This window comes from Rhyacophila brunnea, unplaced genomic scaffold (genome assembly GCF_057557595.1).
Source record: "Rhyacophila brunnea isolate RB1 unplaced genomic scaffold, BYU_Rbru_1.0 scaffold_10, whole genome shotgun sequence".
Classification (NCBI taxonomy): domain Eukaryota; kingdom Metazoa; phylum Arthropoda; class Insecta; order Trichoptera; family Rhyacophilidae; genus Rhyacophila; species Rhyacophila brunnea.
Window position 1 is genome coordinate 1,320,622 of NW_028232752.1, and position 16,875 is coordinate 1,337,496.

At 35.5% G+C, this 16,875-nt stretch overlaps 1 protein-coding gene across 1 annotated transcript; it reads left to right on the forward strand.

Moving 5' to 3' along the window:
* The first annotated feature begins 1,966 nt into the window (after positions 1–1,966).
* On the forward strand, positions 1,967–15,716 carry LOC147078808 (26S proteasome non-ATPase regulatory subunit 5). Its single transcript, XM_085949545.1, has 7 exons — positions 1,967–2,273; positions 3,356–3,500; positions 5,280–5,501; positions 7,594–7,846; positions 10,953–11,141; positions 14,237–14,560; positions 15,132–15,716. Exons 1-7 carry the CDS (start codon positions 2,092–2,094, stop codon positions 15,323–15,325), a joined length of 1,509 nt encoding a protein of 502 aa, XP_085805671.1. The 5' UTR covers positions 1,967–2,091; the 3' UTR covers positions 15,326–15,716.
* The last annotated feature ends 1,159 nt before the right edge of the window (positions 15,717–16,875 follow it).

Genomic DNA, 16,875 nt, shown 5'->3' on the forward strand with positions numbered 1-16,875 from the left:
TTCCTCGTAGAGGTAGGATGTGAAGTTGAGTCGCCCCAGAAGGGATTGGATATGTGCCTGTCTGAGGGACCAATCGCCTTTTTGTACCTGCGTTAGCAGATGGTGACGAAGTGCTACACATTTCTCCGGCGACAGAAACCTCCGCTTGTTGTGTGTGTCCCACATGATGTCCAGGAACCCTCATTTTTGGCTTGGGATCAGACAGGATCTTTTTATATTTATTAACCACCCTAAAGGCTGTAGGAAGGTTATCCTGTATTCCACCTGAACCGAGACTGTTTCTCGGATTGGTTGGCTACTAAGAAGTCGTCTAGGTAAGTGAATATTCTCAGCCATTCTTTCGTAGGCGTTCGGCGACCCAATTGGTCAGGGATGGAAACATAATCAGAACGGCTGATAGCACGAACGGGAGACACGTGAATTGTAGGAGCTCCCCTCGGTAGGCTAGTCGAACAAATCGACGATGTTGAGAAGCCATAGGTACCTGGAGGCACGCCTGGCTTAGATCTATTATTACTAGCCAGTTTTCTTTTTGTAAGACGGCTGGAACCTCGTAATTGTGAATTAGTTTGAATGGCTTTGGCTGTAGGAACGCATTCAAACGCTTTCGGTTGAAAACAGGGCATAGGGTCCCGTCTTGTTTCTTGATCAGAAACAGGGTTGAGAGAAAATGTCGTTGAGAGAGACCCGCTTTTTCTAGAACCCCTGAGTTCTATAACTACTCGATCTCGAAAGTGACCTCTGCTGATTGTTGCGTTTGAAATTCTTTCCGTAAAAGTAAAGAAGGACTTACCAATGGTGGTGTCCGCACAAAAGGTATGCGGGCTACGGAGGGTTTTTTTTACCAATGAATGTTGGGGGGGCACCCTACGCCATCCAGACGACTCCCCGAAAGTCTCTTAGGCAGCCCCCAATGTTGTTGGTCGTCCAGATGCGGTCACTTCCGCTTGGAGTACGGACCCCTGGTGGAGCCCGTACCTCCCCTGGAGAACTCCCTTCCCACAGGACGTCTCCCCTTGGGAGTACCCCGGCTATAATGTGAGTTCGAGGGCCTTCCGGGACTTTGAGCTCGGAGGAATCCTTGATAGTGCCTCCCGAGTGAAGGTATCCTTCAATGAGGACGAAATCACCTGGCGCCGAGCTTGCATGATCTGTAAGCATCTGAGTCATGTCCTCGCAAATTTGATGATGCGTTGTCCCCAAAACTCTCTTCGATTTTTTGGTACAGGCCTATCGCTGTTATGATGTTTTGAGGATTGGTTGCCCAATCCACTAACCCTTGCATACTCTTCCAGAAGCTGTCCCGTTTGGAAAACATCGCATTATGGAGGGCCGCGATGGTCCTCTCCGTCAGATGGTCAGGTGATGACGAGTGGTCGTACCGACGCAACTCGTCATTTAGACCTAACTCTACGAACGTAGGGGCCGCCAAGAATTGTTTTTGGGCGTTGTGCCACTCCTTGCCGGTCCCCCTGCTGAAATAAGGCATGTTATGAGGATTCCTCAAACATCAGAATCTTAATCGACGCTCGTACGTTGAACTTTTCCTCCTGTAGCAGTTCTGCTTTGCCTTTTGGTGTCCATTGCTTTTAAGCTTGTTTAAGCTAATTGCTTTTAATGCTTGCAAGATAATTTTTTGATAGTTAGAAATGAAATGTCAGACGCAACATTTAAACAGTAAGAGAGCCAAATCCAGAATGAAGACAAAGGGGTCCAAAAATCGAATATAACGTCACGCGAAGAAGAATGAGCAAACCCAATCTCAAGGACTTCAGTCAAATTCGAATAATAATTATTATCGTTCACAACTCTTAATCTATGGCCTTTCACTCCGTAACCCATTTTTCATTTCCTTACTTCTAAATTTTAGACTCATATTATATTGTTACATCGATCGGCTACAAATCCTCATTATAAAAAAAAAAAAAATTAATATCCAGATTGCCATAAATTTTTTGAAGCGGGCAGCACTACAATAAAGTGACAACTGACGACGATGACAATGACAGTTTGAAAACTATAGAGAGAATACGATACGATAGAACCTTCCACAATTTTATTTACCCTGTTTTGCGATAGGTTTCCTCCAGGATGTCTGATGCTGAAAATTGGTGTCAAGAACAACTTAGAAATCTAAAGAAAGAGGAATTGAGATGTGTGGCCCTCAACGATATACGAGACCATTTGAATTCCATTCCATCCTTCGAAGCCTCCCACAAAGTTAAACTAATGAAATTGCCACATATTTTTGACTGTCTAGATAGTTCCGATGCGTAAGTTATTATATTAACTTGTTATATTACTTTTATTACAAGAACATTTGCTAAATTGATTGAATTTTCCCAAATATCTTCATCATAAATTAGGCTTAGATATTGTTTGTTTTAACCTTAAAATAGATTTTATCTTCACTCAGGACTACATTTAGGTAGTAATTTTGGTATTTCTTAACGTACATATTGAATTAACCATGGGAGATAGTGTCGTAACAATATACATATTTTATCAATATAGATTTCAGGGTAGTTTTGTTATTGCGACTACCACATTGCATTGGAAATCGCCAAACACTGTCAACAGTGAATGTAGGTAATATAATATTTCGTTTAATATATTATCTTGAAGCTAAAAGTTGTGGGTGCGTTTCATAACATGCAATATAGTGTATTTATGTCACAAAGGCTCACACCCACTCTGCAGGACGTGCAATAGCAAAATTCAAACAAGGTATTGGTCCTGACTGCTTTCATCACAAGCCAACATCCATAGATAATATACGTAAACCGACATCTATTTATGGTATTTCATTCATAAAATTTTTTGTAAAAACTTCCTAGTTTATAAAGAAAATGGAAATTTGTGAAAAACCAGTCTTTTTTCAACATCCCTGATTATTCGTCTATCGGTATAGGACCAAGTTCCAGTCTCACCTTTACCAAGTGACCCCTTGCGTTGCAGTTTATCTTGTTGATTGCCAAGGTTTCACACTGATCTCAGCTGTGTCCAGGCTCTTAACAACGGACCATTAACCTAAGTACAGTTACCATAATAATAATAAGTTTTTCTTCCTGATTATTAATTTTTATCTTATTCATAATTATGTAAAGCTTTTCTTCTTATCATTTGAGGTAGAAAAAAACCACGTAGTAGGAAGATTAAATTCTACGTTTCGCTTAATTTGGCAACAACCTTCCCGCACATATCACCAGTGTTGGCTGGTGGCTCAGTAATATAATTTATTGGGAGTGCACTGAAAATTTACTTTTTTTAAAAAAAAATTTGATCACACATACACTGTTGTTTGCCACTTAATTCCGCCAATATAAATAATTAATGATGGTGCTTTATTTTCCAGAAAACAAATTAATTCAGCGTGTGAAGTTTTAGAAGTCTGCTTCTCAAACCTTTCCATTGGTTATGTTGCGGAGAATGCTAAAAATCATATTCTGAAAGCTCTGAAGCATAATAATGTCATTGTTCGGCAATTGGCCATTAATGAAGTAAGTATTAATTAACATCCACCAAACTGACCTCCCTTTGGGGATTAGGCCGAAACCGGCTTCTAACTGTCTTATAACAATGAGTTAGCTGAAACGGAGATGAAATTATGTTTTATTAAATTCTTTAAGTAGTGCTCTAAATATTCAAAATTAGGCATAAGGTGTATAGCTAACCTGGCCCACAATTTCGAGAAAGCGGGCATCAGGTATATGAAGTCGTGCTATTATAGCGCACGCCGGGATCAGAGATAATGAGCAGATGTGAGCTCGCCCCTTGCCTGCTGCTTATTTTTAATTCTTTAATTTATTGAATATTTATTGTATACTGTACACTGTCTGTCTTGATCATTAATATATAAACACTCCACTCAAAGGTCTCCACCCAATTTCTTGTTTATTGGACTCGTCAACTGTCAACAGTATACCCAAATTGATCATCCATAAGTTATTTATAATCAGACAATAAATAATTGTTCACATACACATCACATTTATTCGGATAGCCAGTTTTTTATATATAAAGATCTATGTATCTTTCTTTATCCGTAGTGTGGTTAGTTCTTTTCGTACATTTGTAAGTTACAATTCCAGGACAATAATTTCATACATTCAATCTGCTACCATTGCATTATTGAAGTTATACTTCTTTAGGCGCGTTTGGAAAATCAGATCAGAGTGTATTTTTGGCGTGTGACATGTAACACATAATTTATTTTTTCACACAAAAATAAACGTACTCGATTGGATTTGAACCACCGATTGTTCGGTTATCAGCCGAACACACTACCTTTACGCCACAGTATGATACTGCAATCGTGACGATTATACAGTATAATATTATAGTTTAGAATTGTTCCGTTGCCTAGGCAGTGAATTTATTATTGTCGGCCATTTGCAATTCCTTACGTAAACAAACTATTAAACGTCATAGTGGCAGTTGTTACTTTAAAAATAAAAACAACGATAAATAATTATATAATTTAGTAATATAAGTTAAAGTGTATAGAAATAAACCAACGGCGTTCCAATAAGCGGACCTTTTTCTTGAGTGTGTAATTTATCAAGATAATTAAGAGATAGTCGAAGAATCTAGTTTATCACAAGTTTTGTTTTTGTTTTGCTACGCCAAAATTACATAAGTACACACACCGATTATTACAACGTTTTTCTTAGCTCGTATTCTTATTTGTCCGGTGGTTCTTTGTCCGGTACAAATCTCGCAATCGATTTTTAACTAACTTCCCGACTAGCTAGACATTTGAAACTTTTAGAATATATCAGAACACGATGCCAATGCATTTTTTTAGTACTTTTAGCCATCTTTAAGTAGTATTGAATTCATTTTCAGTTAATTCTGTTTTGTATGAAAAGTTATTTCGACACCATTATTGGTTGCTTGGGGTCTGGGGTCCTAGCAACTAATATATACGTGCGTTACTATGGAAATCAATATGACATTTCAGTATTATTTCTATCAAGTACAAATTTTTTTGATCGTTTAAGCTAGTCAAGTCAAGTTTATATGATTCAACAGAAAATTTGAAAATGTTGTATATAAAAAGTTCTTTCTATCTTGTAATTATTTTTATAGATGTCAGTAGTTTGTTGCATTCTTACACCTTATAATTCCAACACCTATAGATAGAAGAATAAATCAATTGGTAACTACATACTTACTGCTTTTTGAACTCTTAAAGTTTTATATAAATTGTGACTAATTGTCTAATTATTATTGATTCTCTGAAGCAGTTCCCTGAAGACATACTTAACTTTTTTCAGATTCACCGGACGGTTTGCAGTGATAGCAAACTTATTCCGTTACCCGAATACATGGATATAGCAGTAGCAGTCGTGCAAACCATATCTGATGAAGAGTTAAAAGTGTCGGTGAAAGCTATGGAGATTGTCACAAAAGGAGTGTGGTTCGCGTACCCTGAACTGGTTTCAGAACTTAGAAATACATTACAAGGAGACTCCTCTGCAAGATGTAAATGTTATGAGGTATGTTTGATGATTTCCAATAGGTTCAGGATTCGGCAATACATTATAAATTGTGGTAATCCATGATTCATTTATAAAATTTATATTTTCATGACGCAATGATATAAACACAAAATAGAACTCATTGGCTGCGAAGTATATTATAAATAAACTAATTTAACCAGAAATTAAATAAATAGTTTCTCATGTAATAAGTATTGGGTAATCAAAATTCAGAAAATGGCAACATTTCTAATTGTGGAATGCAGTGGCGATGCGCCCTTGAGAGCGCTAGAGCGCTGAACACCCACTCAATTTATGCGAAAAGATTTTTTTTTTTTTAAATAACTATTTCATTTATATTTGATTTATTAAAAGTGTTCTGATCTATTACGGTAGTCATTAATTCATATACAAAAACAAATTCTAATAAGTATGTGTTTTTAACCGGCTATTTTAATTAATGTAATGTACAATGTTCATGTTCACGCGTCGCGCCAGCATCGTTCCGTATGGTTTCACTTTGCCGAATGCCTCGCCATTCAGGAGCGCATTCCCAGAGCGCTCAAGTAAACATGCCTTGTAATGAAAAGAGTGCGACAGCAATAATGTTCGTCTGTAGCTGGTGGTGTGAAATAGCAATACTTCTTGGAGCGCCGCTCAAACCTCCCGAACACGGATTCGTATTAATTGTCTGTTATTTACAGCTTGGATATTTTTTATAATGCTGATGTTGCCTCAGCATTATTAAACATTTTAATAGAAAAAAATCTTATTGACACATTTACGAAAACGGTTTTATTATTAAACTTAATTTGCACTATTTCGATGACGTCAGTGGAAAGTGAAAGATATTTTTCCACACTCAAACGGATAAAGTATTTTAGCAGAAACACCATCACGCAACCAAGATTGAACGCATTATATATGCTCAGTATCCAAAAAACAATGATACAAAACATTCCTGACTTGAACAAACGTGTGATTGAAAAATTTGTGCCGATGAAAAACACAAGAACGGATTTCTCATACAAATGAACAATAACATAGGTACTTAAAAAAAAAAGTGAACTCCCAGTAAAATAACTCACTGGTCGCCAGTAGTGGAATGCGACATCGGCTTACTAATAAAGATTTTCATAGCTGTCGTTATATTTTGATTGATGCATGTCTTTTGAAGTTACTTCGATTTAACGTAACTCATTCTATGCAACCTGGTCATAATCAACACGCTCCGCTTTTATGGGAAAAAAACCATGCGTGTACCTATCAAAATATATTAAGTAATGAAATGCCTTCATCCATTTTTTTTTTTACTGTGTCCGATCCTAATAAAATCATATGGGTCTCCACATAGTGAATGTTCGTATTAACAGATTTTTGTTTTTACGAGAAATGGATATTAGCCACTTGCTCAACCTATTAGGTCCATACTCTGACTCCAAACACAAATTGAAAAACAATATGTGTATTTGCCAGACCCAGGATTTGAACCTGGGATCCACGACATCATAAGCCGCTCGGCCATTGTGAGCGTATTACTCTTATTCATATTATATTAAAGTGATGCTGAAGACGGATTGCTGATGGTAAAGATTAAATTAGATGCAAGTAACTTCGCATTGCAGATTCATATGTAGCAAGTTTCACACCTGAGTTCTGAGAATTATTTACTGGAGTCGCACTGAGATGTAATCGCTATCCGTGTCTGGAAATTTATACTTATGCAGTTCGCCGTATCACACTTCACCGTGAAATGTCGTATCGGAAATATATGGTCATATATTAAAGACCTTCCAACCTCTAAGGGTCGTTTAGTACTGCGATAAAATTCATGTCTAAATAAAACACGGTTCTTCAGCTTATTAGGTTAAGTTTTCATTCTTGAATTCATGAATTTTGCTAAAATCGGCTATGAAAATAGAGATGACCGTATAGTATACGATTATCTCTTTCCGATAAGAAAGCTCACGGCGAACTGTGCTACGGTGAAATGTAATACGTACAATTTACATTCTTATCAAGTGTTGTACTACAGGAAATTCGTGTTACTCTATCTATTGTGTTATGTAGTTCATTTTCTAAGATTACTTTTATTGTTGACTGTTTTCAGACTATCGTCAATATTGCAAAGAAATCACCAGAGGATCTGGAATCGTGTGCGAAGGAGGGATTCTTTCAAGTTATGTTTGCCGAGCTTAAAACGGCTGATGTACTTTTGCAATTGAATATCCTCGAATTATTTGCAAACCTCGCTGTCTCACCTCACGGATTGAAATATCTTGTTGATAACGGAGTTCTTAGAATGCTGTCAGAATTGATTGGTAACCTGGAAGGAAACCCTCTATCTAATATACTCATACCTGGTAAGTATTGTAATATACCACCTCCAGGTAGCGATACCTCTCCTCCCCTCCACTCCACTCATTTAAAATTGTTAAAGACATTTTTGGGAGACACGAAATTAACGTAGAGTAAAAACACGAAAGATAACTTTACAGATTCTGTTTATTTTTACATATTACGTGTTTAAAGTTACAAACATTATCGAGTTAAGCAGTTTACATTATGTCATGTCGACAAAAATATCTTTATTAGCCCTGCGACAGATGGCAGTAAGAGGTACTGTCCGACAACAAGATGTCGTCGATAACCAGAAATCGCTGTAGTCGACTAAATAAGAGGGGCTTGTTAGTTCAAAGTTTTAACATGTGAACAAAAAGTTCTTTTTTGACCTGTCTCAACAACAATATCTCGTCGATAACTGGAAGTTGCTGTAGTCGATTAAACAGGAGTGGCATGTTAGCTCACAGTTTTAACACGTGGACAAGAAGTTCTTGTTTGACAGTATATCTGAATACAATCTGAAAAGGGCAATTAACACAATTTTGCCCTAGAACTTCGAGACAGAGGGATGGGGGGGGGGGTTATGTTGCCGCATGTGACAGACAGCATGATAGCTTCTAAGACCAAGTAGGATTTTGCAGACAGTTTAGGACATAATTTCAGTAACTCAATACTATTAAAATAAAACACAAATTGTACAGCAGCGGCACGTTGATCTTTTCATCTGCTTACAGTAGATAGGTAGTGTATTGATAAAATACAAACACATTTTGAAATATTTATAGTTTCAGTAAAAATACATAGTGTCACAATTATAACCAATGCTGTGAAAATCACTTTAAAACAAAATGAATTGAGTATAAACAATGACATATTAAATGGACGACTCACTTCATACCCGGCGCGCACGAGAAATTGTGCATGAAAGTCATTCACAGATGTATAGGTAGATGTCACGTGACCATTGACGTATCCGTTTCCATTATGCGATACAAGCTTCGAGAATTTATAGTAATATAACCTTTATTGTAATGGCGTATTAGTGTCATGACTCATTGCGTTAGAAACAGATTCTCGGTTACTTACGACTTCTCGGAGATTAGACGCAAGTGAGCCAGCGCATCACAGGCGACTGCCCAATGGTTTCTGTCATTCAATTGCGTTGAATAAACATTATCTTATAATGGCATTTTATAAATAATAAATAATACTAACACATGCAAAAGTGATATCCCATCTTTCTTGAGTGTTTAGTAGATTTTTTTTACAATTTTTAACTAGGCACATTGGCATTTTGTAACATAATAATAACGGTGGAGTCGAAACCTGACAGTCAGAAATTTTGTATGGGCAGACCCAGCGGTGTCGCCAGACCGCTTGCAAGCAGAATGTTCATTTGAGCGTAGGATACCGATATTAAAATATGAATTTCGCCATCCGGCAGACCCGACACAAAGTGAGTGTCATTTTATTTTCTAGATGCTTCGTCCATATTAATGTCATTGAGTATAAACAATAAATTACATGTGGGTTAATCTTAATTTTACTGAACAATCATGTATGTATGTAGTAAAGACCATTTTCAATGTGTTTCAATATATTCAGGATCTTATTATTTTTTGATGTAAAACTACATCTTTGGATTCGGAAAGGACCGACCGCTTGATAAGCACACACTAAATAAGTGTTACATTAGAATCATTTATAACTTTTGAAAAATAAACATGGTAAAATTATACCAATGGGTCGAAAAGTCACCTAACGATAAATATCAGGCTTAAACCGGTTGGATCTTCAAGGTTAGCTAAACAGCCTCGATAACTGCGTTCCAGTAAACATTTTATGCTCATAACTTTGGGAGATCTCTACTGACAATTCTTTTTTTCAATAACATTCGACAAAATATTTTTTCGGTACTTTCGCAACATATTGCACTCGCCAATGGCGAAGGGTGACTTTTTGAAAGAGGTAGGCTGTGGGAGTAACCATGCATGTCAGATATATTTGGGGAAAATAAGAAGATAACCCAATATTACTAGTGATGAATAGGTACGCTAAAACGAAGAAATTTCAAAAGCTTAATTGGTTTGTTATAATTAGTTCATAAAAATAAGCAATTAGCTTGAATTACTTATGTATTTTCCTAAACATTTATAAACGTAACGTACGCTCAAATTATATTACCTATCATCTATGAAAATATCCGTTGTTGTATATGTATTATGTTCTATAACAATTTATAATTTAATACTGTAAAACTAGACATTTTAAAATACTTCTATATTTAAAACACAGACTTAGGTAGGTACAATATCAGATATCTAAATTGTCTAACGAGTGAACTAATGAATAAATAAAAATCACGAGATAAATTATTTTATATTTTTAACAACAATCAATACATATTTATGTGATTTAATGCCATAGAAATTAATTTTTTAAATTGTCTTCTTATTAATTATTTTGAATAAATGCGCTCTCGCGACGCAAGCGCTAACGAAACAGCTTGTACATTTGTATGCGGGACGCCAGACATTTTGAAATTATGAGAAAAAAACTTCATATTGAAAAACCCGTCGATTAACGCAAAAATAATCCTATACAATATGTGAAGCGAAACGCAGCGTGTTTTATTTTTGTAAACTTTCAAGAGATGCCATAGATGGTGCTTATTGAAATATGGGAAAAGATCGTAAAATTATGACAATTGAACGATAGATGTCTTTGGGGCATATTGAATATTATATTATTATTTGGATTATATAAAAACGTTAATATGAAAATAAAAAATATTTTTCTTAAGAAGGTAGGCTTTAAATAATCGCCTAGTATGGAGTCTTCGCCACTGGCACTCGCTGATCGATCAATTTAACTCTATGTCCATAAACTGTACAGTTCACTTCAATAATGAAACATATATTTTTTTTAACAAGCCCTGCACTGATCTTTTAGCCTGTATGTGCTTGATGAGGGTTTTATATATTTTTTTTAAATTTCCTTTGATATTGATGAAGTGTCTGGAAACCATAGTAAATCATGATCCAATTAGATATTCCAATTCAATGAATTTCATGAAAAGTCGGACATGATAATTATAATAATCATAATGTGTATTTTTATTTCTAGGTTTGATGAGATTTTTTGGTAACATCACACATTCATATCCGATGGAAATTTTTGAAAATTATCCATCCGTAGTTGATGCGCTTTTTCACTCGATAAAGTCAAACAACGCATCAATTTTACCAACTGCTCTCGACACTCTTGGATATATAGGATCCACTATTATCGGGAAAATTGCCTTGGGAACATTAGGTTTGTATTAAATGTCATTGTTTTATAATGTACGTACAGTAAAACCTCGTTAATACGAATTCCGTGGGACTGAAAATCGAAAAAAAATTCGAATTACGAATTACGAAATGTATGGGGGGAAAATATAAAATTTTCTTGATTTTCATTAATTTCGTTTCTACTCATAGATGTGCCTACCAATTGGGTCATAAAATGTCAGGATTATTTTTATTACCATCATAAAATATGTAATTTTTGATGTTTTAAGGAAAGTCTGTCACAATTTTCAATGACTGGCCCATGAAATAGTGTACTTTATTACGATTTATTGAATATTTTTATATGCCAGGGACTCTGAAATCATTTCGAATTACGAAATTCGAATTAAAGGTATGGTTTTATATGAAAATAATGTTCAAGGGACTTTTTTTTCGGGAAAATTTCGAATTACGGCGAATTTCGAATTATCAGTGTTCTTACTAACGAGGTTTTACTGTACATATAAATTTATGCCATTCTTCTTCTTTCTTTTGACCATGTCCGATCCTAATAGGATCATATGGGCCTCCACAGAGTGGAGGTTTGTATTAACATATTTTGTTTTTACGAGAAATGGATGTCAGCCACTTGCTCAACCTATTAGGTCCATACCCTGACACACACAAATTGAAAAATTATGTGTACTTGCCAGCCCGAAGATTCTAACCTGGGACCCACGGCGTTATAGTCCAACGCTTAAGCCGCGCGGCGACCGTGGGTGTATACTTACATTATTTTGTACGGCACCCTGGGATGCTGCAACCATGCCTCAGGCTGTTTGATAAAAATAATTGATCCAGACAATCTTAATTCAATGCGGTGCATGACCACAATGATACATCCCATTGTTGCACCGGTTTGTTCAAAAATACCTTTATGAAGATAGTATTAAGATTCACATTGATTCAAGATCTAAGGCTTTCTCCTGTATTAGCATAAGGCTTATTGGAGTTTGTTGCTGCATATGAAGCACTTAGTTTCAAATCCCCCTAAATCGGTTTTTGAAAATTTTTGAGTGTAATAGATGGAAATTTTGGTTACCTATATGGTGGCCAAAGATTGAACTTTAAAAAATGCCAAAAACCGTCAATACGTATGATCAAAAATTAGGGTGAATTTCAATACCCGCTAAAATGGTTTCTTGTAAAAAACAAAATCTGTCAATACAAACCTCTACTCTGTGGAGGCCCATATGATCCTATTAGGATCGGACATGGTCGAAAGAAGTGCTTTTCAAATACCCATAAAATGGATAAGCCAAAATACTCTTTAGAATGTTTGAATTAAATAATAAATACATAAAGTTCACAGATTTAATAGATATGTATGAGTTTTTCTCATTTTTATCAAAACTGCCTAAAATCGTTTTTCTCATACAGTAAAGCCTCGTTAAGGCTATACCTCAGTTGAGGCACGGTCTAAAAAGATCGTGGCTAGGCGATGCGCGGATTGCGGGTCGCGGGTGCAAATGATGCATGCCAAACTAAATATAATTTGTCATATAAATCCAACTTGCGTCCATTTAATGTTCTGTTTATTGTTCTATCAGTAACAATACTAATATATTCGTTGACATATTTTGTTTTTAAAGTAAATGGGTAAGTATTTAGTCATCTTTACACGATTTAAGAATTAATACCCCCGTCGCCATCACGAAACATATTGACGTGTTCCCATCTCGACGTTCTCTCTCCGAACGGCAGCGAGTCCAAAATTTCGTCGCGTCTATATTTCAAAATTATTTGCCGTTTCACTGATGTATCGCCTTAATAAGAACACGGATAATTCGAAATTCGCCGTAATTCGAAATTTTTGTGAAACTCGAACATTATTTTCATGTAAAACCATACCTTTAATTCGAATTTCGTATTTCGAAATTATTTCAGAGTCCTGGCATATAAAAATATTCAATAAATCGCAATAAAGTACACTATTTTATGAGCTAGTCATTGAAAATTGTGATAGACTTTTCTTAAAAAATCATAAATTACTTATTTTAAGAAGGTAATAAAAATAATCTTGACATTTTATGACCTATTAACACACACAGAACTGGAAATTTGGTTGGCACATCGATGATCGCACGATATCCCCTTTTCTTGGTAATTATCGTAGAATACATTGGTACCTATTGATGTTTTTACATGATCCATGATTCGAATTTTATTGAGTATAAAGCAGAGGGGGGCAAACTGCGGCCCGCCGGATATTTTTTTGCGGCCCGCCATCATTAATTGTACTTCTGATTACGAATAACTTTTTATAATTTTTAAAAAAAAATATTGACATAGATTAAAATTTGTTTAGCAATAAATAGTACGCGATCCATTTTCAATAGATATTGATAGTGTACCGACAGAGCTACAACTTGAGATTATTGATCTGATGATTTAAGAGAATTGCATCGTCGTGAAGAAATCTCCAAATTTTACAATGCCCTTAATTCAGACAAATTCGACCAACTTAAAGAATATGTAAGAAAAATGTTCGTTATTTTTGGATCAACCTATATATGTGAACAAACATTTTCGATAATGAACCTCAATAAAAATTCTTTACGATCAAATATCTCCGATGCCCATTTACAAGCAGTTTTGAGAATATCAACTACAAAATTAACACCTGAATTTAAAAAAATGTTAAAAAGTGTACAACAGTTTCATTCTTCCCATTAATTTTTTTGTAATGTTTATTTTTCGAGATAATACATAGTGTATATATAAAAATGGTATTTTACTTGCGGCCCGCCGCTCATTTTGAATTCTTGAATTTGGCCCTCCATCCAAAAAGTTTGCCCCCCCCTGGTATAAAGGTTCAAAACGTAGAATGACATATTTTTTTATATCACGAATTCACGTAAGTTGAATTCGGGAAAGTAGAGGAAATACTGTATTAGATTTTTTTTGATGAAATATTGTTACGGACCAGAACCCGCATTCATTGGTTTACTTATGATCATGGCGGTTTACCAATTAACCATGTTAAAATATACCGCCACAAAGAAACACATCTTTTGTAAGTTAATAAAAGCCTTCATATCTGTTTCATTATATTATGTATTTTAATAATTATTCTAGGTTACCTCATACCTTCATCTATAGCCGACATCGGCTCTTACATTAAAAACTCCCCGACGGACCTTCGTTTGAGAGCCCTTCACTGCGTTGATAATTTAATTGCAATCAAAAATGACGAGCGACAAAATGGGAATGCCGTTGATCAGAGAGTTGTTTTGATGACTAGAGAATGGTTCAGGCAGTTGTCCGACAGACCGACTTCGGTTGAGGTGATATTCGGAATGTGTAAAAACCCTTTCCCAGACATCCGATTGGCTGCTTTTGGCGTGCTGTCTGCGATATGCCAGTATCAGTGGGGTGAAGAGATTGTCAGAGATACTCCAGGTTGGTTTTGTAATATGTACTTTCGATACCCTAGATCAGCGGTAGCGAACCTATGGCACACGGTGGAATTCTGGTGGCATGTGAACGAATTGTAGAATCATGTAAAACCTCAACCATTGGCACGCAGAATGTCCCAGACGACATAGCATCCAGAATTTCAGAACAAACCAAAAAAAAAAAACTCTGGCAGAAAAAAAATATTTGGCAGACGATGTAAAAAAATGTATTGACCTATGGAAATCAAAATTTTTAAATTCTTCAGTAAATTGCCTGAAAAGATGTTAATGAAGATCACCACAGGCCAATCCGGGGCCATTTATTTATTATTTGAACAGAAATAATCTTAGATAGATATTTTGGACTGACCGGGATTCAAATTCAAGTCTTTCACTTTCCATCTACTTACTATTAACCACCGATCCATATTTCATAAAAATATGAATCAAGGAAAAAACATTACTAACTACGATTAGTAATTCCATCAGCATTTCTTCAAATTACCTTTGACATTGTTGCACTTGCTAATATATGTATACAATTTAATTATTAAACATGATTTCTATTATTTCAGGCCTCTTAGAATTCCTGCTGGACCGTGGTGCGCAACATGATAAAGATTCAAAGCACGCCATATATGGAATTATAGTGCAATTGTCGAAATCAAACATTTTTGATGCCAACACCGTTGTCAAGTTGCAGTCTTACATTAAGCAAGGTCCATTCTACATCCATATCTTGGATGTTGCCATCGAGGGTGCGGACTAAAGAGTGCAATCTACATATATAATTACATATTCATCAGACCATCATGACGATTCTTGGTTTAACAAAACTAAGTTACTTAAAAATCTTTCTGTGTGTACAAAAGGTTCCGTTAGTGTTCTGGCATAACTATCAATTTTCGATCCTAGACAGAGCATGTGGGTCTCCACAGAAAGGGGTTGTATCAGCAGACTTTTTTATGATGAATGAATGGCTAGCAAGGCTATTGGGTATCTCTGGATGAAACACACATTGAACCTGCACATACGGATTCATAGATGGGCGCTTTGCCTCTATTCCACCGTGAGCTAGCAAGCGATTGAATCTCAATTTATGATGATACAATAAAATCACTGCTATAAGGTTGTCAAAATGTCTTCATTGTGTTCATGACAATAAAATTGGCCTCAAATCTTATTTTTCTATTACAAAATTGGCAGCAGTATATATGATTTTCAAGAGTTGACAATGTGCTTACATTCTTACATAACATAGAAGTAGATGTGTAAAATTCAAATAACACTCCTGTCACTGTCCTGTCCTGGCATCTTTAGACATGTGCAACTTTCCAATACAAAATAAATTTGGTATGGAATTTTTGCTTTACAAATTCATCAACAGATGTCTGAACATACACTTGAAATATATATTATATATAATATATTATATTTTGTATTTTTTTCATAGATGTCAGTCATTTAAAAAAAATGATTTTACTCACCTAAATGTCTTTCACCCATAAATTTTTTTTCCATCTATGTCAGATATAATCATTTTTTAGTGTGGTCGTAAATGACAAGCGTCGGCCTATAACGTCATGGGTCCCAGGTTCGAGGCCTGGGTCTGGAAGTACACATATTATTTTTCAATTTGTGTATGAGTCCATAGTATGGACATAATAGGTTGAGCAAGTGACTGACATCCATTTCTCATAAAAATAAAATCTGTTAATACAAACCTCTTCTCCGTGATGGCCCATTTATGATCTTATTAGGATCGGATATGGTCGGGAAAAAAAAATAGCATCCAAAGTGATGGCGAGTGAAATGGTTGCAAAATCGTATTAAAATTGTTATTCCTTTTATGAATAGGCTTGTATTTTTTTCGATGCAGTACATGCACCAAATGGATTGTATAAATGGCTAGCTTTCAATCCTCTTACAACTCTCTAGAAATCTCCAAATTGTGGCGTTCCACATGCTACGTTTTGGAGTGGAAATGGATATTTTTAGCAAGCGTATTATGGAAAGGGATTCATTTTGTGACCACGATATTATTCATTTGGATTACGAGTAATATTTAGCATCCGGGGGGAGTATGCTAACAGACACATTTATCTGTTACTGTGTAATTTAGAACATAATAGTAAAACCTTGTTAATACGAATTCCACTGGACCGAAAATCTTTCAAATAAAAATCTGTGCAAATACCATGCCTCATTAATCCATTAATTGAAGTTAGTTGAGCTAGAATTATAAAAATATATTCTATTTTTCCAATTTGTCAACACAATTTCATTGGTTCTCAAGTAAAACTATGTGAAAATTCAATA